The sequence below is a fragment of the Engraulis encrasicolus genome, chromosome 8 (genome assembly GCF_034702125.1).
Source record: "Engraulis encrasicolus isolate BLACKSEA-1 chromosome 8, IST_EnEncr_1.0, whole genome shotgun sequence".
NCBI classification, from domain to species: Eukaryota; Metazoa; Chordata; class Actinopteri; order Clupeiformes; family Engraulidae; genus Engraulis; species Engraulis encrasicolus.
In genome coordinates this window covers 9730598-9756863 of record NC_085864.1, presented here as the reverse complement: position 1 = coordinate 9756863, position 26266 = coordinate 9730598, and the positions used below count along the sequence as shown (strand labels likewise).

Genomic DNA, 26266 nt, shown 5'->3' with positions numbered 1-26266 from the left:
TCTTTGATTGTAATTATTTTATGATGTCTCTATTTAAAATATATATATATATTATTCACGCTTTCCTTGCCATTCTATGCCTTCATCTTTATTTCACTTCCTGTACCATGCTCATGTGCCTTTACCTGTATACTTTATTTTATTCTTATTTTTGTAAAGCATATTGAACAGCACAAAAGGCAATATACAAATAAAATGATAATTAAGATTAAAAATGACAATTACAAGGCTTGTCTATACTGTATTGTTGTGGGACAACCCTAGATCAGCAAAGCCATTGGCCAAAGCACACATGGGGCTGTCGGAAGGTAGTCCTTAAATACTGTATGTTTCTGCTACACTATGTTGTGTCACGGACGTCATTGACGTCTGCTTTGTGTGGATTCACAAGGTGAGGAGGCAATAAGAGGAATCAAGCTATTTGATTTGATGCCAGACTATCATGACTTAAAATGTCATTAATTAATACATAACAATCATTCATTCATTCATGCTTAAAACATTTTAATTCATGATTAAGTAATTTTTAAAAGCTGACTGACCGTATATATATATATATATATATATATATATATATATAATGCTTCTTGATTTGATGCTTGAGTAGCTGACTGCTTAGACAGATTGCATTTATTCACTAAATGTAAAACTTTTGTATAAACATACTTTCCATGCCATGTCACATAACAAGTCACGTTTATCTATTCTATTCTGGTATCTTACAGGATATTTATCACTTCTACCTCAAATGTACTGCTTCAGATGAGTGATTCAATGAACCAAACCTTCTCTTCTGATCTTCGTATTGCCAGCTTTGATATACACCCTTCAGCAGTGTATCCTATTTTCATCATGGGCCTTTTAGTGTACTTCTTCTCTGTTGTTTCAAATCTGACCATCTTGGTATTGATTGTTACCAAGAGGAGTCTCCACAGACCCATGTTTTACATTCTCTTCAGTCTGCCACTGAATGACCTTATTGGAATAACTGCCATGTTTCCTCGTGTGTTGGTGGACATTGTGATCATGAAACACACAGTGCACTATCCTACCTGTGTGCTTCAGGCGTTCTTGCTACATATGTATGGTGGTGCTATTCCTTTCATCCTGGCAGCGATGGCATTCGATCGCTATGTGGCCATATGCAAGCCCTTGCGATACAACACATTTATGACCCCTCTTGCTGTGGCTGGCCTCATAGCTCTGGCATGGGGAGTAAATTTCGCTTTAATCTTTGTGCTATTTCTGCTTCAGGTCAGGGTAGGAAGGTGTAAAAATTACATTATCAATGTTTTCTGTGATAATTTCTCATTAATAAGCCTAAACTGTGGAGAGGATCTTGCAATTAATAGCATATATGGTTTAGCAATAACAGCCTATATGCACTTCACCACTGTGTTTGTGCAGCTATTCTCATATGTCCAGATACTAGTAACATGCCTCAAACACAAGCAATCGGATGCCAAATCCAAGGCAATTAACACCTGCTCCGCACAGATCATTGCATTTATCCTCTTTGAGATTGTTGGCCTATTCACAATACTTTCTTACCGATTCCCAAACATAACCCCAAATGCAAGAAATGCCTGTGGAATGCTGATATTTCTGATTCTGCCTGTTCTAAACCCCATTATCTATGGAATGAAAACTAAAGACATCAGAACGGCATTCTTTCAAGTTTTAAAGTCAGGAAAAGTTTCCTGGCAATTTTGAATGTACTTCAATAATGTTCTGCATGCAAATAAATGTTATTTATTTTATTTTTAGACCTATGCTTCATTCACTGCAAATATGTGGTTACATGACTTGTTCGAATGTTGTAATGTATTGCTATTGGATATATTTTATCTTCATTAGTTTCTTTTCTCGATATTGTTCAAATAGGCTGAGACTGTAATGTAAGGATTTATACCATGCTTTTATTTCATTTTAAATGTATTCTTCATAAGGAAAGGCAAATGTCTGCACACTTCAATCCCCTTTGTTCTTTTACTGTCAGGTTTTTGGTAAAAGACAAATCTTGGCAAATAAAAGGACAAAAAGGATTTCAGTGTGCAGACATTTTCCTTTCTATTTCCAGTTTTTCCTTCATGTTCGGCACCTTTAATCATGAGTGTGGTGTAATCTGTCCGAAGGCAGTCTTCAAAAGCGCAATTCACATTTGAAACGGAGCTTGTTAATAGACCACAGTGACTGTATTTGTAATAAAATATCGTTAAAACTCCCATACTCTTCTCATACTCATATCTTTTATCAATATCACCCTACCTGTACATATCGAATGAATAAAGTGTTTGCTCGAAAGGGGACACTACATTTGCCAAAAGTCTGTTGCAGCAGGCACCGTTGTCATACAAAATGTGAAGCACTGGCTAAGCATTGCAAGTGGACACATATTTCATGTGTGTATGTAACCTCCCCTTTGGCTCCAACAGTATACAAACTGGGAATATTTTTGCAAAATCCTGTGTGTTAGTAGGCCTCCTCTATGAAAGGCACACAAACTAATCAACTTCTTGACACTTTCAAAATAGCTAAATTGAGCCCTGAGAATCATGCTTTGATACATAGACTACATTTATGTAAATCATGTAGAAACACACTGCAAGTACAGTATTCCAAGTATAGGTTTCCATAGCACTTTATTTTTAATTTCGGCCGGCCACCCTCACAACAAACACCTACCACCTTGTCTATGTGTATACTTGTAAGGGTCTCCATGTAACCTTGGGTGTCCATGTAACCTTGGGTCTCCATGTAACATTTCATAAAAATTACATATGATGACATGACATATGATGATAGGCACACGTCTCTGATACCGTACCTACCCTCCACCACTTTTACATGACAAGTGAAAATTCTGCGGGGAAACCCTGGCGATGTTTCTAACAAAAAGAGCAACATTTGATTTTACTGAGTGACATTTCAACAACAGTTGTGAGGCAATAAATCAGTCTATATCATTTGTCAAAATCAGCCACGAGTTGGCGCTAGAGTATAAGCATAATGTCTATCAAAATAGTTTCCTTGGGTGCTTCCTTGAAGTCCCTGTAGTAGCCCATATATTGAGCTGACAGTGACTTCATAATCCCATTCATTGAGGGATGTGAGGTAAGGTATCACTTAGCATGGATGTTATAGAAGTGGTCATGGTTTGCTTGTTGTTGTATGCTGTTGCATAATGCTGCAATAACGAGTATTTAATAGACTAAATACAGTACGTTATAAACTGTGATTACTCCATTTAATTGAAACATTTTGTTTTGTTTTCAGATTGAGGATCCAAAAGGACAGCACACATCAGTCATGTGTCATTATTTAACAAATTAAATTATTTGCAATTAGGCCCATGTAGGTTTTCTTTCCCGGTTTGTGATTTAAAACAGCATGGTATAGGCATGGCTCTAAATATATCAGGTCCAATGACCACTATTTACACCCTGCCTTCATTTCCCTTTCCTCCATCAGCCAGACTTCCCATTCTTCTTATTTCAACCCTTACATATATGGTTATAATTTTTTGCAATATAATGATTGTTGTTACTGTTGCCAAGACCCGTAAACTACACCAGCCAATGTATTTGCTACTTGCTAATTTACCTATGTGTGATATGTGGGGAGCAACTGCCTTTTTCCCCCAAATGATTTCCTCCATGATGTTTGACCCCAGAGTTATCACAGATTGGGTGTGTAGGTTACAGGCGTTGGTTGCTCATATGTATGGTGCATCAAGTGTATTTACATTAACAGCAATGGCCTTTGATCGCTATGTAGCTATCTGCAAGCCTCTGTCCTATAACACCATTATGACAAATAGTAATGTTGCTAAAATAATATGCTTCATTTGGCTTTCTGATTTCACTTGTTTGCTCATCTTAATTTTGATGACGCTTCGGCTTAAGAACTGCAGTACTGAAATCGTTGATATGTTCTGCTCTAACCCAGCTCTAATGCAAATGGCTTGCGGAGGAGTTGGTGCAAATAACTATTATGGCATGTTTACTATTGCTTTCTTCCAGGGAACATCTTTGTGTATAATTCTGTTCACATATGCACAAATCCTCTTCACCTGCTTTTTCAAAAAACAGTCAGAGGCTAAACGTAAAGCGTTTCAGACATGTGGATCGCATATAGTAGTTTTTTTATTTTTCCAGTTAAATTCATTTGTTTATTTCCTTACACATCGTGTTCCAAATGCTCCCATTGCTGTGCGCAGAGCATTGCAGGTTTCTGTATTCGTATTTCCACCACTCTTAAATCCACTTATCTATAGTCTCAATACAAAGGATATCAGGACAAATATTGTTCTAATATTGAAAGGAAAAATACTGTCCTAAAACATCATGTGTAGGCCTACATAATTGTATTTATGATTGTTGTAAAAATGCATCTGTCCGCATTATCAGTTGATTGTGCATAACAAAATAATGAAGGTTATTGGATTAAATTTTACATTATGGTTCGTTAATAAGGTGCAAATTGTATGTTCATTTCTATTGAATTACAGTGAATAAACTTACAACATATACATAAAAACAGACAGTAAAAGATGAAGAGAATAAAAAAATATATAGGCCTAATAATTTAAACAAACACACACACACACACACACACACACACACACACACACACACACACACACACACACACACACACACACACACACACACACACACACACACACACACACACACACACCTGGGTTACAGAGCACACATTTGTTACCTGTGTGTGTGTACATGTGCATGTACATGTGTATCTTCGTCAAGTCTATGAAAGCAGGAGTAATTTTCTGCACACGGCATTGTAATTACTTGTAGTGGTTGTAGATGCTTATTATGTTGAAATTACAATGTATGACTTCATTACTACCTTATCAGTAATCCATACAGTAACCTGAGATACCTGCTAATGCATTAAGCAATAATAATAATACCTTCGTTTTATATAACGCCTTTCAAAAAACACCCAAGGTCGCTTAACATAAAATCTGTGTAAGTGTGTGTAAGTATAACTGTTCACTTCATGTATCCAATTCAATGCTGTAATTTAAGAAACCTATTCAAACAGCTGTGCCAACATTTTTGTGTATGTTGTATATATGTTAATGTTGTGTTATATCCAGCATATCCATATAAAATATTATCTCTGCTTGAACGCATCACCAGATTTGAAAATACACATGATTTTTTTGCTTCTAACTGTCGGCGACATTTTATAATGGCGCATAAATTATGGTGGAATAATGTTGGAATCGTGTTGTAAGCAATAATGTATGGTCTAACACATGAAATATGTAGGAGGTTTTGGGACCCATTAGTCATCAGTAAAGATTCACTATGGAGTAGGAGCCATAAAGGACTCACTATAAGTAAATGTTGATCAATTACTAGTGTGAATTCCTACTGTAAATTAGTCCAAATCACCACTGTGAATTATAATCTTGGCATTTCGATCAGACGTGAATTAAATATTAGTTAAGTGTGCTCATGTGAACATTAATTAACAGTGAATGATTACACACCTCATTCTGCAACTGCAGTTGGCCTCTGTACACATACCAACTTCGAATTTTAGTGTTTTAATGGAGAATCAAGCTGCCAATTTAGCATTTTGTAGCGCGTACACACACACACACACACACACACACACACACACACACACACACACACACACACACACACACACACACACACACACACACACGTTGCTGCTGCTACTTCATGCCTGTTTCTAATGGCTGTACTGGAAAACCAGTTACCAACCCAAAGGTAAACATCTTATCTCTGAATGAAACTGGGTTATTTATCTCTATGCAACAAAACTACTACCACGTTAGAATGTCATAATGTAAATATTGCACATTGCAAAAAGCTTACTTTATATTTATTATTATTTCACAATGTTACTATCACTATGTCAGAATCGTCACTAGGACATATCTGAAAATGCACATCAACACCTCTTTTTAATATATGTTCTATGTATGTATTCTGTTGCCCAGTCTTGCACTTTATATGTCTGTATGTGTATTGTATAGGTACTGCAAGTGTATTGTATGTGTACTGTCCTATGTCTAATTTTCTATGTCCACACCTACAGTCTACTGTAGGCCTTATGTCTGCATGGGAAAGCAAGAAACGTAATATCGTTTTTTTCTATGACCAGCGCATGTAAAGAAATTGACAATGAAGCCGACTTGACTTGAAGTGCTACCAGATAACTTGTTTTGGTGCTTTTGTAGATTCTTTCCTCCTTCCCATCCACATGGTTGAAGTCAGAGACAGAAAGTGTTGAGGTCAGCATGCTTCCCACTAGGACAACTAATTTTACATGTAGAATTAACCGAATTTTCTTTCTCTTTTTCTGCATCTTAAATTACTACAGGGGTAAAACCACACTGTCTTTGATATTCTTCTATCCAAAAGAAGCAAAGAATAAAGCATATTCTGCAACTCTTGTGTAGCTGTTGCTTAGGTTGCGTTCACTATTGTGATGCTGTGATTTTGTTAACTGAACTTATATTCCAGATAGCAATTCATTGATAATTATACGTATGCCTCAACAAATGAAGTAATGGCATTGTAATATGTTCACATATTTAATGCACAAGATGACATTATATTTTCTACAGTATTACGGAAGAGCATTAGGATCAATAGGGGATATATATTTTGCAAATCTCTGAGAAAGGAACTCAGAATTTTTGAATTGTCGGAATGGCGGTATCATGTTTTTTCCATGAAACATCCCGCCATTCCGACACCCCCCCAATCTTGAAAAAGTGAGCACAGTTTACCATATTTCAGCACCACATGCGTGGACAGCTCCGGACATGCCGCAGGTGTATGCTCGCTCACCTAAAAGCAACTTGGTCTCGGTATGGAGGTAGGAAAAAGTGACCATGATTTACCATAATTCAGCTCCACATGCGTGGACAGCTCCGGACATGCTGAGGGTGTATGCTCACTCCCCTAAAAGCAACTTGGTCTCGGTGTGGCGGTAGGAAAAACTGTCTGAATGGCGGTATGTCTGAATGGTGGTATGTATATCTCTGCAATAACTTTAAATTCATAACCTTGGAAGCTTCTGGATTTCATGATTTCATCATTTACTCAGTTGTTTTTCAAGATTGATCATGTATTCGATCATGGTGAATTCTTCATGCTGCCATTATTTGACTGAATTTTGGGGGAAAAAATGGATATTGAGGCCTAGATTTTATGTCAAGTATATGCCAATTAGGCCTAGCGTATATTTCAGTAGTTTTGGTTGAATTACCATGCCATACAAGGGCGCCGGAGCAAATTTTAAAAGTGGGAATGCAAAAAAAAAAACTATGCCGAGTCATGCACCATAGACGTTTGCTTTGCTGGATAGTGCTCAACTATCAGATGGCAGTTTTTGAGTCAGGACGCTTGCTATAACCATGTAAACATATACACACCCATCACATATCGCCTCAGAACAAAGTTAACGTTTTGTAACATAAAATAGCAGCACAAACCAGACTTGAACAAGAAGCAATCTAAACAGATGTTTCATGCTAGGTTAGAAAAGCCTGTGTCTAGTGCCATTCAAACCAGCAGAAAGGCACTGTGTCAGCTTAAGCACACACACATCAGTGTAAATCAGTACAAGTCCAACCATCACATAACATACAACTATTTTAACTAAGTAGTTGATAATAAAGACGTCAACAGCCACGGCTAGCTAACCTGGTTCTCACGCGATGGTTGCTGGAACATTGTCAATCGCTTAGCTCTGGAAAGGCATGAGTGTGTTCAAAACAGCTCGAACCTGATTGGAGAATTCACATGTTTGTTTTTTTTAAATCACGTATTACTTCAAACACTAACTTGTATATACCCTGCCCTGCGATCCCACTCCGCGGTTCTGATTGGACAGGCTGTGAAATTTATGATTCTGTTCGGGCTCGTTTAAGATTTCCAGACCCTCGTGCGAGCTCACGAAGTTGAGCAGAAATGCACGAAGGGTCTGCGTGAGAGTCAGGCTAACGACGAGCTGCGAACCACAGCAGCCTGGCGAACCACAGAAGCCACAGGGCTGTCAAAGTGGGGTCAGCCCTATGTTCCCACAGCCCATTGGTCCCAAGGCCCATTGGTCCCACATTGCTAAGACTTTTGCTTTTTTTTTCAAAATTAGGCTCAATGGTCCCACAGCCCATTGGTCCCACGGCCTATTGGTCCCACATCACTAAGATTTTTAAATTCATTTTTAGGTCCGTTGGTCCCACAGCCCATTGGTCCCACAGTCCATTGGTCCCACATCACAAACGCTTCAATGGGCTATGGGACCAATGGGCCTAAAAATTCAAATAAAAAAGCAATATGGGACCAATGGGCTGTGGGACCAATGGGCTGTGGGACCAATAGGCCTAAAAAATGAAAAAAGTCTTAGTGACGTGGGACCAATGGGCTGTGGCACCAATGGGTTGTGGGACCAATGGGCTGTGGGACCATTGGGCCGTGGGACCAATGGGCTGTGGGACCAATGGGGCGTGGGAACATAGGTACGCTCCCGTCAAAGTAGTCTACCCAAAGTCTGCAGCCACATCAAGCCTCATAACTCCTATACTGACAACTGAAACTTTTCAGCCACGGCGGGCGAGAGTTTACTACAGACTACAACTGAAAGCGTTCAGCCACAGTGGGCTGCCTTTAAAAAAATAATTTAATAAACAGTGTCCTATCTTTGCTCTATGCGTCGTGTCTTGGTTGTCGCAAGTCTTGTGATGATGATGGTGTGTAATCCACTTTGGGTGTTTTGAAAGGCGCTATATAAAACGAAAGTATTATTATTATTATTGTCTTTCAGTTTGGTTTTCGATTGCCAATACAGCCAAGAAACATGACAGTCCAATGACAGTCCATGGCAGTCCAATATCGGGGTCAGCCCAATGTTCCCACGGCCCATTGGTCCCACAGCCCATTGGTCCCACATTGCTAAGACTTTTGCGTTTTTTTCAAAATTAGGCCCAATGGTCCCACAGCCCATTGGTCCCACATCACTAAGATTTTTTAATTTAATTTTAGGTCCGTTGGTCCCACAGTCCATTGGTCCCACAGTCCATTGGTCCCACATCACAAACAGTTCAATGGGCTGTGGGACCAAGGGACCTACTAGTTTGACGCCCTCTCTGTACTTCACATGGTAATCAAACATTTCAAACAAGCGATTTAAGGTTAGTGTTAGGGTTAGGGTTAGGGTTAGGGTTAGGGTTAGGGTTAGGGTTAACCCTGGTGTTAGGTTTAGGGTTAAGGTTAGGGTTAGGGTTAGGTTTAGGGTTAAGGTTAGAGTTAGGGTTAGGTTTAGGGTCGTAGGACATAAGCGGTAAGTACCGAAAGGGCGTCGAACTAGTGAGTCCCGTGGGACCAATGGGCCTAAAAATTCAAATAAAAAAGCAATGTGGGACCAATGGGCTGTGGGAACAATGGACTGTGGGACCAATGGGCTGTGGGGGGTCAGCTCTATGTTCCCACGGCCCATTGGTCCCACAGCCCATTGGTCCCACATTGCTAAGACTTTCATGGTTTTTTTTTTTCTTCAAAATTAGGCCCAATGGTCCCACAGCCCATTGGTCCCACAGCCCATTGGTCCTCCATCACTGAGACTTTTTAATTCATTTTTAGGCCCATTGGTCCGACAGCCCATGGGTCTCACATCACACACAAGACTTTTAACTTCTTCTTTTAAATTCTTTAGATCCATTGGTCCCACAGCATATTCCTGCTGCTTCGCGTTCCCATATTTCTAAGAAATAATTCACATTTAGTCCTGGGAATGCTCCTCAACTACGTTAAGAACACATATATCCTATAAATATCTTTTATTTTATGGCAGCTTACCACCGGGGCATGAATGACACTGTTCAAGTCTGCCACCCCTGACTGTGACGGTATTTTATGGGCCACTTTTTATTGTGTAAAGCCAATTTGAGTAGCCATCAAAGACATACTGTTATTGTTATTAGTAGTAGTAGCAGTGCAGTTGTAGGTGCTTTTCTACTTTTGGAAATGAAGCTAAAACACTGAGCTGAGGAAGTTATATAAATGGGACCAATGGGCCTAAAAATAATGTTCAAAGTTTTGTGATGTGGGACCACTGGGCTGTGGGACTAATGGTCTGTGGGACCAATGGGTCTAAAAATTAAAATAAAAAAGCTATGTGGGACCAATGGGCTGTGGGACCAATGGACTGTGGGACCAATGGGCCTAAAAAATGAAAAAAAAGTCTTAAAGACGTGGGACCAATGGGCTGTGGGACCAATAGGTTGTGGGACCAATGGGTTGTGGGACCAATGGGCTGTGGGACCAGTGGGCCGTGGGACCAATGGGCTGTGGGACCAATGGGGCGTGGGAACATAGGTACACTCCCCTATGAAGCTATCTATGTGAATTCAAGGGTTTTCCACTTCGCGAGATTCTCCAGGTGCAACATCGTGTTTAGCCAATCTTGTTGATAAGGGGTCTTCCGTATAGGATTTTCAAACTGGGTCAAGTTGGCACTAGAAAAAAATTGCAGCAAAAACAGAAAGCGGCATTACTTCTAGCAGTCTTGTTTTAGACTAGCCACCATGACCGAGCTAACTTCCCAGTGTAGTTTGCTGGTTGTGTGGAATGATGGCCATCCGTTTTAGGACAATCGAAATCTGTCATCTGCAATGTATTCCGTTGTCATGCATTCTGTCTGGCCACTCTGCAGGATCAAATAAGTCTAATAAAATCCAGCGACCATCTGATGGAATGCCTTGGGCCTCCTCAGCATCTCAGCTGCATTAAAGATTCAGAGAGGCTAGCAGCACTTGACTTGATGTGCTAGCGACATGCTCGCACAAGTCTGCCGCCGTACACTTTTTCATGCTAACTCTGTATTAGTACATCTGAAAATGTGGACAGTTACTTCCGGAGCTTTTTTGTGCGCAAGTAAGTTTTGTACATGAGGCCCCTGGTCTACTGTATCTCAGCCACAAATTATATCCTTGCTTGGCATTTCTGCCTCTTGTTTAGTATAACCTGCGTTAAAATGTCTGCTTTCGGTTTCTGTGCCCCAGCATTTTGTCCTGCTACATGGAATGGGACACTAATGTCACATGTCTGAGGCCCTTCATTAGGAGGGTATTGATTGGCGTCTGTGGCATGAAGGCCATTTATTTTTCTTGGCATTCCTGGTGGAACCTTGACTGCTGGTGTTTGTCTAGGGCACCGGGACATTTCCTCCAGTTGTTGGGGCCTGTCATGACAAACGCCCCCTCTCTGCATTTCGCAAAGGTGACCAGGCACCTTTCCTCCCGGCACGAAATACTCTGTCAAAGTAAAACGTCCAAGTGGAGCTGTCAATCCTGAAACTCTATGAACGGACTTTGTCGGTGTGTGGTAGCTGGATCAAAGCAGGATGCTGGCAACGCCACGGCCGAAAAGACATCAGAATAACAAGTAAGCATGCGCGTAGCGGTTTTATACCCCAAGGTGGGCCATAATTCATGTGCAGCTAGGCCAAATGTGTCGGTTTGATTGAAGAGAGCTTCAGCAAATGGTCACACAGAGAGTGTGACCCATAATGAGACTGAAGGCATGCAGCCAGATCTATCGCTATATTGTGGGTAAAGTGGCTGCACGTCAGACATGAAACGTCTCTTCTGTAGTCCAACAAATTACCTATTTTAGCATGAACATAACTCACATATTGCTTGTGAAGCTGACAACCACACCATTGGTTATCATTAATTCTGAGGTACAGCATATGTCATATATCTAAAAAAATATGTCATGTTTGTACAAAATACAGTAAGTTTGGTCAGTTTATTAGAGCCCAGTCTTTTTTTAACTTGCTAGGCCCAATGAAATACCACAGATCCCCAAGAGGCCAAGTTGCCAACTTCTTAAATAAACTTCTCTCAGACCATGTAACTGTATATCACAAGACTGCTGGGTGGGGCGTAGTGAGGAGGTAACAGCAGGAATTGAGCAGACTTGATGCCTAGCCATTGTGACCTAGACTGTGCTTAAAACTTAATGCATTTCAAACATATTTAATCAATATGTGGTGTTCCTTTTTTCTATTACAATTCTCTTACAGTGCTTTGACTTATTCTTTAACAAAGCTTTTTGTCATTGATTTGATGGCAGATTATGATGACCTCTCTTCAAAACTGCACATATTGTCCCTTATTATAGTCGATGTTTTGGCATAATTTAAAAGTAGTTTCATATCAGTATTCTTTGTTTTAATGCATATTTTACAGGATTAACAACTACGATCTCATATGCACTACCACAGATGAGTGATCCAGTGAACCAAACCTTCTCTTCTGATCTCCACATTGCCAGCTTTGATATACACCCTTCAGCAGTGTATCCTATTTTCATCATGGGCCTTTTAGTGTACTTTTTCTCTTTAGTTTCAAATCTGACCATCTTGGTATTGATTGTTACCAAGAGGAGTCTCCACAGACCCATGTTTTACATTCTCTTCAGTCTGCCACTAAATGACCTTATTGGAATAACTGCCATGTTTCCTCGTGTGTTGGTGGACATTGTGATCATGAAACACACAGTGCACTATCCTACCTGTGTGCTTCAGGCGTTCTTGCTACATATGTATGGTGGTGCTATTCCTTTCATACTGGCAGCGATGGCATTCGATCGCTATGTGGCCATATGCAAGCCCTTGCGATACAACACATTTATGACCCCTCTTGCTGTGGCTGGCCTCATAGCTCTGGCATGGGGAGTAAATTTCGCTTTAATCTTTGTGCTATTTCTGCTACAGACAAGAGTCAAAAAGTGCAAAAACTACATAATCAGCATTTTTTGTGATAATTTCTCCTTGATTAGTCTCAACTGTGGAGAGGACCTTACCATTAATAACATATATGGTTTAGCTATAACAGTTTTTATGCATTCCACCACTGTTTTAGTACAGTTGTTCTCATACATCCATATACTAGTAACCTGCCTCAAACACAAACAATCGGATGCCAAATCCAAGGCAATAAACACCTGCTCAGCACAGATCATTGCTTTCGTTCTCTTTGCAGTTGTTGTGCTGTTCACAATAGGATCTTACAGATTCCCAAATATATCCTCAAATGCAAGAAATGCCTGTGGAATGATGATATTTCTGATTCTGCCTGTTCTCAACCCCATTATATATGGAATGAAAACTAAAGACATCAGAATTGCATTCTTTCAAGTCTTGACAAAAGGAAAAGTGACGTTATGATTGTAGATTGTATGATTGCAGATACAGCTCAAATAATGCTATTATGCAACCATGTTTTTTAAATGAAACCATGTTTTTTGATATCCCTATATAAATATTGGTGCTGTTGCCTTCTACTGTAAATGGTGAAATTCAAGCATTTACACTTAATCAGTGAAAGAGCAGTGATTAATATTATTGAATTTATGTGGGAAATGTAAAAAAGCAGGTCAATAAGAATATTACACAGAATTGCTGCTTTGAGAGTTTTTACCCATGTACCAATAAATCTAGACATGATCCAATAAAAGCTTGACAGCCTAATATTCCTTTATGTACACTTTTCAGTAAGTATCCCCCAGCTGTGTTCAGCCTCATTTGTTACATATTTTATTATTATACAGCCCTCTGTGAGGACGTAGCTTGCTAACTGGGAGAATTGTGATATGCAGTAGTGTTTAAGAATGTTAGAACACAGGGTCTTGAAAAGGGCTGAATGAAAAAAAGAACAGTGCTGTGTCTTCAGGTAGTGTGAGCAATCAAAAATGATTTTTGAGAATGTGGCTTTTCTTTAGGGCTTTTGCGTCTTTATTGATTACAGGACAGTCGAGAGTATGACAGGTAAAGATGGGCTAGGGCTGGCAAAGTGGTAATGGGGTAGGGCTGGACTCGAACCAGGATCGGCATGGGCATGCAAGCCTATTTGTGGGGGGCTTTTCGTACTGTGCCACAGGTTTTTACTTTGAAAGAAAAAAGTTCAAATCCAAAATATACATTGTTGAAGTGTTAATGCAGACAAAATCGTGGTTGTGCTGTAATGTACAGTATTGGAACAACCTCCCCATCGTGTTTGACTTTTTTTCAAAAAATAGGCTCCTATTAATTTTTTGTCAACTCCATCAGACTCAATTAAAAGTTGAAAAAAAATGTTGTTTGGAGAATTATTTTAATAATTCAACAGCATTGAAAGTACATCATGTAAACATCTTCATTTAAAATGTGTCAAACATGGGTTCACCGCTCACCAACATGATGTTGGTGAGCAGTGACACCAATCTGACGCTGTTGATAGGGGTAGCTTGTATGTGACTGAATTGTGTTGATAAACTATACATTCCAAAACCTGTTAGCATTCATTTTTATCCGAAATTATATACTCCATTGGTGTCAAGCTCAAATTGACCGAGGGCCAAAATCAAAATCTGGAACAAAGTTGCGGGCCAAACTCCATATTTATTTTTAAAGAAAAAACGGACTACCATTGTGCATATACACTTAATACTAATTTTTAACTCAATTTTAATTTGTAAATTTCATTAACAGATTCCCATCATAATTCAAATGTAGAGTAGAGTAGAGAAACTTTATTGATCCCCAGGGGGAAATTCAGGTGTCAAGTAGCTACATGAATAAATAAACACACAGACACACACAAACACGCCAAGAGGTTTCCCGATCTGGGCCAGCTCTGGCATCTCAGGCAGTCCAATCCCCAATAATGATGTCCTTCTTAGTGTCCTTCTGTATACTGTTAAACAGTTGAATGGCCCATGGGACAAAGGACCTCCTTAGCCTGTCTGTCCTGCAAGTGAGAGCACGGAGTCTGTGGCTGAACAGACTCAGCTGGTTACTGAAGGTGGTGTAGCTGATTATCCATAATACAGTCCAGTCTGTTCAGGGCTCTGCTCTCAGCTGTTGAGGTGAGAGTCTCCAGCTCCATGCCCACCACTGACCCTGCCTTCCTCACCAGTCTGTCAAGGCGTCCCGCATCTCTCTTCCTAATGCTTCCACCCCAGCAAGTCACAGCATAGAAGAGCACGCCGGCCATGACAGACTGGTAGAACATAAGCAGAAGTTGGCTGGAGACATTAAAGGACCTCAGCCTTCTGAGGAAATAGAGCCTGCTTTGGCCTTTCCTGTAATTTGACTGCACATATTCTGTTGCATGAGTGTGAGCTGTTTCACCGGCCTTGGACATTTGGTGTAACACCAATTTCATGTTCAAGTATGTGGGCCAACTGTAATACACAACTGAATTGATCTCGCGGGCCTAATAAAATGACTCTGCGGCCCAGTTTTGGCCCCCAGGCCTGAGTTTGACATCCCTGGTGCACTCCATGCTTAGGACAGCAGGTTTTAGGGAGTCGGAAAGTGTACATACATACACGTAGGCTATACTGATGAGTCTTTCACTCTCTAGCTCAGGTGTGTCAAACTCAAATTGACTGAGGGCCAAAATCAAAATCGTGGGCCGAACTCAACAATTATTTTTTTTAAATGGACTGAAATTGTGCATGCATGCACTTCATAATCATAGTTAAATTTCACATACACTCTTTCCCATCATATTTGTCTGTTCAAATGTGTCTGCACATCCTGTGATACAGCAAATGTCATGTTCAAGTTGTTTTATGCTGTACATTAATGGTGTATGTGGGCCAACTGTAATGCACATTTGAAATGATCTCGCTGGCCAAATAAAATGGCTCCGTGGGCCAAATTTGGCCCCTGGACCTGAGTTTGACATCCCTGCTCTAGCTTGCCTGGGGTGCGTTTCTCAAAACCATAGTCGCTAACTATGTTAGCTACTTTGATGTTTGCAATGCAATTTGCCATTGACAACTACCCAAGTTGCTAACTTTGGAGAAATGCAACCCTGTTTTGGGGTTTCTGGGCTGTCTGATGTCGCTCTCAGCTTTTTCATAGACCTGGGAAATTGCAGGAACCTGAGAGAGGGAGATCCGGTTAATGCAGTTCATACATTGTGAATCATAATTACAATGTTAATAATATCACTCATTTGACAAAGGTGTACTTACAGTACCAACAAACATCCTTTGTAGGACAATGACATTCAGCAACAATGCTGACTCCAGTATATTCATATTGATGTTTTTTTTACTGATGTATTGATTAATGTAAATTCAAATAAATAAATGGACTGGATGAATTAAAAAAAATTGGTTTGACCTTCTGTCGTGTAACTACAACAGGGGCGTGGTTGTGTGTGGTGTGTCAATCTGTTTTTTATTTTATTTTTAGGCCAGGGAAATTGCAGGAACCTGAGAGGGGGAGATCCGGTTTATGCAATTCACATTAAGGTACATAATTACATTGTTAATAATATTACCCATTTGACAAAGGCTTACTTACAGTAGCAATAAATGGACTGAGTGAATTAACACATTTGGTGTGGCCTTCTGTCATCTACCTACAACAGGGATGTGATCGTGTGCGGCATGTCAATCTTTTTTTCTTTCTTTTTTTGAGTGCAATCTAATACGTAATATTGGGTGGTGTTGCTGTAGTATATATTAAGCTCACAATGACCAACAAAGCTTAGTTTAGTCATAGAGGGTTGTAAGAGGGTTGAACCTACCATTGCTCTTTCTTGCCTGAAGCGAAACACTGCTACTTCTATCCTATAGCCTACTGATACAGTAAGGATAAGGGTTGTCCTCAATAAGGTAAAAAAAAAAACATCAACAAGGATTTAATACAGAACAAGGACTAAAATCATGTTTTGATGCATACCATAGAGCAGCCATGACTCTCAATACATCAGGTCCAATGACTGTGCTAATTTTGCCTCCCTTGCCCATACCTCCTTCAGCCAGACTTCCAGTTCTTGTTTTTTCAACCCTGGCATATCTGATAACAATATTATGCAATGCAATGGTTTTTGCCTCTATTGTTATGAACCCTAACCTGCACAAGCCAATGTATTTGCTTCTCATTAATTTACCTGTTTGTGATATGATGGGTGCAACTGCCTTTTTCCCCAAAATGATTTCCACCATGTTGTCTGATCCCAGAGTGATCTCACATTGGGAATGCGTCCTTCAGGCCATGTTTATGCACATGTACGGTGGTGCAAATTCCTTAATATTGACTGTCATGGCCTTGGATCGCTATGTAGCTATCTGCAAACCACTGTCTTACCATGCCATAATGACCAATAGTAATGTTGTCAAACTGATCTGTTTTGTTTGGATTTCTGACTTTGCTCTGTTGTCTACCTTAATTTTGCTGACACTCCGCCTTGCGCATTGCAACAATGAAATCAACGACATGTTTTGTTCTAATCTTTCACTAATGAAGCTGTCTTGCAGTGACACAGGTGTGAATAATGCCTTTGGTTTGTTTGTTATTGTTTTCTTTCAGGGAATATCGTTATGTGTCATTTTGTTCACATATGTACAAATCCTCTTCACATGTTTAGTCAAGAAAGAGTCAGAAGCTAAACGTAAAGCACTTCAGACGTGTGGATCTCATTTAGTCGTTTTTTTATTCTTTCAGTTAAATTCTTTTGCTAGTTTCATGGCACATCGTATTCGCACTACACCCCTCGATGTGCGCAGAGCATTATTTGTGTCTGTGTTCGTATTTCCTCCTATATTGAATCCACTTGTATATGGCATCAGTACGAAAGATATAAGAACAAATATTGTTGTAATTTTAAAAGGAAAAATGAAACCCAAATAATAAATATCAAACTTGTTTTTGATTAGTCATCATATGGCCATTGCTGAATATAATACTGCTGTAAATATGTATCTATCAGCTTTGTTCTTAAAACATCATATACACTGTGTAATACAGTATATATGTTATTGCATGTCTAAAATAGTAGCATACAGTGTTGTACTGTATACTGCATGGGGTGGTGTATATATATATATACACGTAAATCTACAATATTATGAAACATCTTGATACAAATACGTGCCTTCTGTATGTCCTATTCCTAATTATGAATGATATGATGAGAAGTACTGTATTTTAATTAAAAAGGTGGCTCTTGCTGAAGCTCATAACCTATAAATTATAATGTGCTTTTTTCTGCTGTATAGGAATACTTCCATTGTATCCATTTATGCTGTGATATAAGTGCTTTAAAAAGGAAAAGAAAAGAAAAGAAACATTGTTATAACGTGAGATAAAATTAGCGAATGAAATGTGTTTTAATTGCTTCACTCTCTATTCCACTGTTTTCTATACAACCCTGAACACTGGCGCCGATATCAGCGGATGTCCAGAAATCGGCGCTGGTGTGCAGGGTTGTATAGAAAACAGTGGAATCTAACATTGGCAGAGCAGTGCTCTGTACTTTGGTGGAACAGTTGTGCGGAAGCCCAAAGATATGCCGCACCCTGTCAAACGCAAGGCCCAATGACCCAAATCTCACCCATTTAAGTTCATAGTACACAACACAGCATCCTTTTACTTGGCACATGAGATCATTTCAGATGTGTAGTGGACCACAGTTGGTCCACACACAACATTACTATATACTGACTTCAAAGGAAATGTGGTATGACACAGGATTTATGAGAGGGCGCATATCAGAGTAACAGTAAAGCTCCATTTATATACAGTATATAGTGCAACAGATTAGGGGAGAGAGCTCTATTTTTTCGTGATGAAATTGGCCATTCCTTGTTAAGTATGCCCTTTATTATCCCACAATTGGGAAATTCATGTGTTGCAGCATTAACATACAGTTTGTGCTTTAAAAAAGAACAGATGACTTACATACAGACACAGGATCAGGAGGTTAAATATACAGTATACAGTGAGGAGAATAAGTATTTGATCCCTTGCTGATTTTGTTGGTTTGCCCACTATTATAAAATAATAGGGGGGTTATAAAATATAGGTGTTGTAAAAAATAAATAGATATATTTCTGTCCAAATTAATACACTAATAAAAGTGCATAAAAACACAGGTAGTAGTACAGTGTTAGCAGCATCATAAGAGGAGGAAGAAACTAAAAAGTAATACATTAAGTTTACAAAGTGTGTGGGGGGGGGGCACAGCAGGTAACCATTATTATCATCACCCTCATTATAGCTACTGCAGGGACCTGGTGCTGTACAGTCTTACTGCAGGAGGAAGAAAGGACCTGCGGTACCTCTCCGATTTGCAGTTTGGCTGGAGAAGTCTGCTGCTCAGTGGGCTCAGCAGGGCTGCCACTGTTCCATGTTATAGCTCGTCTGCGCTAGCGTGCGGGGATAACAGAAGTGCTCTGCAGTGCTGACGGAAGTGATATGTGGAGGCTCTTGGGCTTCACGTGTCAAACCCAAGGCCCAGGGGCCAGTAGATCCAGTTGGGATGTCTGGATCACCCAGCCTAATCCCGCCCATGTAATTTTATAGCACACAACACAGTATCATTTTACTTGGCCCCTCAGATCATTTTAGGTGTGTATTAGCCCACATACACCATTACTATAGGCCTATAATATTTATATATTGCAAGGTGCAGATGCATTACAGTACTTTTCAGTCAAGTTATATGAGCCATTTTTGGGAATAAGCTCATATTACACCTCTCCTTGAGTTAAATGATTGGAGTTTTACCTTTCTCTTGTACTTCCAGATGTTCTCTGAGTATGACAGTGCTAATTTACCACAAGCTAGCAATTAATATCAAAACTTATGAGACCAGCTAAGGGGGGTGCTGTGACGCACCGCGCTAAGCCCCCCACATTTGTCTTGCACGCCCACCCACAGGGACCCCGGTTCGAGTCCGGCTGGGGTCATTTCCCGATCCTCCCCTGTCTCTCTGTCCCATTCGCTTCCTGTCTCCATCTTTGACTGTCCTGTCAAAATAAAGGCATAAAAGAGCCCAAAAATATATTTGAGAAAAAATGAGATCAGCTAGCCGCCAGCTGGTCTCATAGGATTCAATGTTGCAGCCGTTGGATACCATCATCAGTCGTGATCTGTGTCGGTTGGGGCTTAGGCGATTCCACAGAGGGGACCACTGAGCAAAAAACACGTGGACGTCGTTTAAACTGCAATCGGTAACCTCTCTCCACTGTATTCAAAATCCAGGGTGTATGGTTTATATGGAGGCCTACACACAGTAGGCCTACACACAGTAGGCCTCAATGACCATAGACGGGGAACAGACGTTGAGGGCCCTTGGCGCACCATGTCAGATACAGAGGTTATGGAGCTCGCTTACCGGGAGACTGCCAACCCCATGAGGTGTGCCTAGTCTTGCTAGGTTACCTGTTCTTTTGGTCCCTGTCTCCCTGGGCGGGGGACCTCTGCTGACCTCTCTACCTGGAGGAGGTTTCTTAAACCATCTTTCCACCACCGGGCCAGCAGACTGGGGTTTCCATGGGGGATCATCGTAGTCTGCACTCGTGGAAGGTTTACACCATTGTGGGGTCGCCGTTGCAGGGTAGGGTGCCCGACATTGATAAGTCGAGACTGTTCAGGCGTATGGCGCTTGACGAGAAAGGACCATGGCCTTAAGACCTGGCTGTTGCTTCTTAAAGGAGAATTCCGGCCACTTTGTACTCATATCACATCTTGTGTAGGCCAAAGGAAATGGGTCAAAGGGAATACCGCGATACATTTTCATACGGGCTGCATGAAGTTGTTCAACAGTGCCGTTTTCGATTCAATGTGGTATTCAATCACAGTATTTAACCTTAAATATGAAGCTCCCAGTGTGCATTAAAATGCTTTTGAACGATTTGGCCGTGGTCTCTGTACCAATACAACTCCATTCAGTGGCTAACCATTCCATTAGCTAGCACAGACATGATACATTTGGAGTTATCAGAAATGATAACTGAGAGCACATTCGCTCATCCAGAGGCTCATTATTCAGAAACGGACGGAATTCTCCTTCAAGCGTCTCTTGGATGGCCTCTAGTGCCATAGAAATGCAATAGTCAGAGTCAGAGTGGGGTGGTCTAAAACCACTGCCCTAGCTTCATTCATGGACGAGAGATTAAGCCACATGTGCCTTAAGCCGGGCATACACTGTGCGATATTTTCACTCGTGGGTCTTAAGCTTCTGCTCACACTGCACGATGGAATTTCACTGTTTAAAATGTCACAACTCACGACTCACGTCCTCACACTGCACGAGCCGACAGTCGGAAGCGAGCGAAATGCTTCCATCGTACGACGCGACAGGCATGTTTCCCCTTTCTGCAGAGGAGGGAACATGCGCACCTGAGGTGGAGATGAGGTCGCGCTTAACAGCGAATCGCACGGGCCTATTAATTTGTGCATGTGAAGTGTCAAATCGGGTCGTAGCACTGCTCTAGCTGTGCGATTTACGCACGAGCCACGACCAGAATTTCAAACCGTTTTGATTTTCTTGCGACCCTGCGATTGCACGATCGTGAGGCGAAATCGCTTGTCGTTACCCCATGTACACTGCACGATGCGAGACTCACGATTGACCTGCGATTGAGCAAGAAATCGGCCCGACTCTCAAAAAGTCGTGCGGGTGCCAAATCGGGGCAAAATCGGGGCAAAAGTCGCACAGTGTAAGCCCAGCTTAAGTCCAACTACGGCCAGAGCCATGGTGCACTCTGCCGGTGCCCTGTGCTGACGTCCGTAGGATGAGGTCAGAGGCTGTTCTAATGCCAGACCAGTCAATGGGTCTGCCTTCCATCAGGGCAGAGTCCATCTCGGTCTCCAACAACGCCAGGTAGGCTGTTTGGAGAATGGATGCGCTCAAGGCTTGCGCGGCTCGGGCAGAAGATCCAGTGGCCCACAGTGAAATGGTCCGACTTATGTGGCAGCCTAGGAGACGCAGTCGCCAAGGACGCGGCACCTATGGAAGGGCAAGATGGTTAGCCAGGGTGCGCTCCTCTTGAGGAGGATGGTCCCATATCTACTTCGTTCATGCATTCCATGTTCAGCATGGAATAGCCACCAAAAGGTGATCTGGTAGTAAGCGGGCGTTGCCACGACTTCTGTATCTCCACAATAATTTCCGGGAAAGGAGGAAGCACCTCGAACGGTTCCTTTGAGGCGGAGCCATGGGCCACAGTACACGTTGCAGTGTGGTCCCAAGGGTAGCATTGCCGTCTCCATCAGAGTCAGCGTCGGAGCGCGCCTGAGACGGGGGGGGGAAGCCTGAATCGAACGGATCATGAGTTTTTTTCCTATCATCCAGTGAATCCAAAGCCACCACTGAAACAGTGTTGAGTAGGGCACCAGTAGGCAGGCCGTTGTAGGCTGGTCTGCATCAGCATTTGGGGCGTAGCGGCCCAGCTGCGGTCCCTTTCAGAACCATCCAATTCCTCGTCAGACTCTGCACCAAGGTCAATGCTAGCCACCGTGCCTTTAAGAAACGTAAGCCTCTGCATACATTTTTTTGCTGGTAGAATACGGCACGGTTCGCAAGAGTCACCTTTCAACGCCTCTCAGGCGTGGGCTATGCCGAGACACACAGAGTAAGCATCATGGGTTTCAACTACTGATATCTTGAACCCACAATCTCTCGGACAGGGACGAGTTTCCATCGGAGGCCGCATTGCAGCTGTAATGAGAACCCTAAGGGCCAAAACATACCAAGGCGGAACGGAACGGTCCCGGGACGAACGCGGTCTTTCTGCTTAGTTTTGGCCGGCGTGTTTTTCTCTGCCTTTCACACTGACAGCGTCGGCGTGCACGGCCAGTCCTATTCAAAACCCTCCCCACAGCCAAAGCTAGCTACTTTGCCATTCATTTGAATGAGACACCGCCGGTTGCCGGCGTGAAAAATACGCTCGAGTTCTATTTTCCAAATGCAGCGCGGCGCGGAGCCGGCTCCCGCGCTGCTGACGCTCGACTACCGCCGGTTGGTGTGTAAGGACAGATATGTTTCAATGTATTTTCACCGACGCCGGTAAAAAACGCGGCCGTTCCGCGACGCTTTACCGCCCTGGTGTGTAAGACCCCTAAACCGATAGACTTGACGGTTATCAGAGCCGAGTGTAGTCTTGACAGCTGCAAGGCTAGCACAGAGAAGTTGGCTGCAGCAGCGGCTGCCCTTCTGGTAGCCTTGGCTAAATTACTTCAGGGAAGTTTAGCTGCTTAGCTAGCGTGACCTCCAGGGTAAACACTCAACCAAATTACTTCAGGAAATTCCGATATTCGACTGAGCAAATAACTGTCTGTTTAGGCGGCAATAAAATGTGGGCTGTAGGTAACCAGTTACAGTAATTTAAAATGCAAGGGGGGTAACAGAGCTACTGGAGCTGCTGGATATAGTGCTGAGCTACTTAGCTCTCGAGAGTAGCTGACAGCTTTGCCATGCTAACGGCAGGAAAACCAGCGTGCGAAAGGCCATTAACAAATTTGCAGAAGCAAAATAACTTGGACCGAGTGACAAAGCATTCGTGTTAGCGAAATTGGCCACAAACAAACACTTATGGTGCATTCCACAGCGGTAGGAGCTTACCAATATGCAACCAGGAGGCAAGTCAAACTTGAACTATTTCTATCATTGTACACCCATGCTGTGCACTGTCATTGCTGTGTTGACATCACGATTTCGAAGTCGGGGTACTTCGATTTGGCCCCAGTTCGCGACTTGGGCGTTCCGTTTCAACAGGCGTTCCAATGCATTTCAGCATGTAGGAGGTCAGAAATATCCCATCTCCCACCCTCGGGGAACGCACCATTAGCAAAGTGGCTAAGCCTAGTTCAGTCACACAATGATGCAAACCTTGGCAGTTACCCCAATCCCCACAAGGTAGTTGGTATGACATACCAAGCTTACCTTATCCGCTGACACAGCAAAAGTTGGGGAAAGGTGATGAAGGTATAATATTTTGTAATTTGGCGTCCACAAATGAGCCAGGCACGTTTAAGTGGAAGGTTATAGTGTGGTATGAATTGTCTGAAAAACAGCTCCCGTAGGATTTTGATGCTAAAATTGATTTTATTGTTTCATTTGCTTCATTTGGGGTCCTACTCTTGAAAAATGATGGGTTTCGAATTTTTTGACCCCGTTATACCCCTCCTCTAGGGGGCGCTTTTTGGCCCTGGCCAGTATAGCTACCGAACCCATATATCTACTAATAATTATCACATTTTCACAATCTTGGTGTCAATTACAGGGTTATTGATGATGCTGAGTCCATTTATGACAGTTTCAGTATGGTCAGAAGTTGCTATTACACATATTTTGGAGATTTAAAGGCTATTTTGTCCACCTACAAGCCTCCTGTGGGGGATATGACTACTATGGCATCCGTCTCATTGGATCTGTGCACATAATATAAATAATAAAGATTTCAATTCTATTAGTGTCAGTACTGTGAGAAAATGAGGGGTTTCAAATTTTATGACCCTTTATGGCCCTCCTCTAGGGGGCGCTTTGTCACCTCGGCCAAGATACATAGTGCAACCATAAATGCAGCAATAAAGATCCGATTTTAACAATAATGGTATCAAATTAGGGGTTATGGAGGATCCTGAATCCATTCATGGCAGTTCTACTGTGATCAGAAGTTGTTATGACTCATTTTTAGGTTGAGGTCAAGAATTGTCATTCTTTAATTGATGAGATTGGTCAATAACACGATTAAAAATGAATATACCAGGATCCCCTTGAACTAAAGACTAAATATCAACTAACCAGAGGGGGTTGTGTGCTTTCAGGAAGTTGATGCTGACCAACTGTGTAATTTGTATGTGAACAACAACAGTACCTGTGTTTAATATAGTGCCTTTTTTGGTTGGAGTTAAAGGCCCCATGGAGTAACCACTTTTGAAGTAACAGTTTCGAAGTGAAAAAGATCATGTGCTGTAATGGTAATATCAACTAATTCATCAAAAATTGCATGAACATGAATAGTAACCAGCCTGCTTGAACATAAATCCCTTCCTTGAAAACCACACCACTTCTTTCTATCTAAGGAAGAATTGGGCAGACACTAAAAAAACAACTGATCACTGAGGAGTGCTGGTCATTAAGGAGTGCTGCTTCACTTGTTAAGCAGGTGCATATTGGCACAAGGAAATAAGTCACTTCAAGATATGATCAAACTAAACTCCTGTTGCAACCATAGCATCAACAATTAGAACTCTGGTTCAGCTTGTGTATTGTCAGTCATTTGAAGGGACACCAGCATTTCACCTGTAGCTCTTTCAACAGCATGCATGAGGCTCAGCAGTTGGGATATACAGAGGTACATCTATAGTGCACAGGGAGCATGGTACAAATTACATTTTATGCAGTCATTTTCAATTGTCTCCTCTGGTTTAGGCACAAGCTCACAAGCCTGCTTCCATGTGTAATAAGGAAGTAAAGTATCTCCGGAGTCTCTCCTGAATGAAATGTTCAAACTATTTCGGACCTTTCTCTGAAGAGGAGACTGAAGTGCAAATTAATTGCCAGTGCAGTAGAGCTTAATTGAATTATGCATCTTCACAGCTTTTGCCCTTGATCTGATGGCAACATGTCACCTAAGCTGGGAGTGTTCACTTTGCACAGACTTGCTGGATTGAGGGGAGTGGTACAATTACTGCATCACAATATGAGCAAGATGTGGTGTTGTGGTGACAAGACAAAGGCAGTGGCATCTTCACTCAGTCCTACTTTCCCACCATGACACTTGAGCTTCCTACTCTAGGTTCTGATCTGTGAAGGAATGACTGAAGGGAACCTCTGATTTGGCCGCAACAAAATCACCTTACTGTAGAACATAGGATCATCTTGTTTCAGAGCACTAATCTGAGCAAGATGGACTGCCATGAGGCGAGCATAATTGAGGAGATCATATGCAAAGAAGTACTTGATAAGGTTCCTCATGACAGCCAGATAACCTTCCCAGTCCACTGGACAACAAGCACTAATGATATGTTGAAGACTCTCCACTTGTTCTTATAGGTGCTGTACAAGAAACTGAGCAAACTCTAGTGTCTTCTCCTGATTGAAGAGGTTGGGTATTTTCCAAATAAAAGGCCTAGATGTTACTCTGCAATTGCAATGCAACTGGACTGGACTCCGTTTCTCGATTCTTGTCGTTGCTAACCGTCTTAAGTCGGTCTTGAGTTGGTCGTAAGTTGCTCTTGAGTTGGTCTTAAGTTGGTCTTCAGTTGGTCTTTAGACGCAAGACCAACTTAAGAACAACTTAAGACCAACTCAAGACCTTGGTTACAAAGTTGGTCTTAAGAACGAACAAAATGGCTTAAGTCGTTAGCAAAGGCACTGTCGAGAAACGACCCCCAGAGCAGGACATTGCATCAAAGGAAATGGCATCAAATCTCATCACAATAATAGCCAGGC

The 26266-nt window shown here is 41.6% G+C and overlaps 4 protein-coding genes across 4 annotated transcripts; all 4 read left to right on the top strand.

The window, feature by feature from the left end:
• Window positions 1-762: 762 nt before the first annotated feature.
• Window positions 763-1713, top strand: LOC134454789 (olfactory receptor 8D1-like). The gene has a single exon (XM_063205949.1). The coding sequence runs from the start codon at window positions 763-765 to the stop codon at window positions 1711-1713; it is 951 nt and encodes a 316-aa protein (XP_063062019.1).
• A 1688-nt stretch (window positions 1714-3401) lies between these two features.
• Window positions 3402-6396, top strand: LOC134454788 (olfactory receptor 2B6-like). Its single transcript, XM_063205948.1, has 2 exons — window positions 3402-4211; window positions 6391-6396. The coding sequence occupies exons 1-2, from the start codon at window positions 3402-3404 to the stop codon at window positions 6394-6396; spliced, it is 816 nt and encodes a 271-aa protein (XP_063062018.1).
• Window positions 6397-12303: 5907 nt separating this feature from the next.
• On the top strand, window positions 12304-13248 carry LOC134454787 (olfactory receptor 1M1-like). The gene has a single exon (XM_063205947.1). The coding sequence runs from the start codon at window positions 12304-12306 to the stop codon at window positions 13246-13248; it is 945 nt and encodes a 314-aa protein (XP_063062017.1).
• A 3525-nt stretch (window positions 13249-16773) lies between these two features.
• LOC134454786 (olfactory receptor 4L1-like) lies at window positions 16774-25897 on the top strand. The gene is made up of 3 exons (XM_063205945.1): window positions 16774-17209; window positions 17450-17580; window positions 25868-25897. The coding sequence occupies exons 1-3, from the start codon at window positions 16774-16776 to the stop codon at window positions 25895-25897; spliced, it is 597 nt and encodes a 198-aa protein (XP_063062015.1).
• Window positions 25898-26266: the final 369 nt, after the last annotated feature.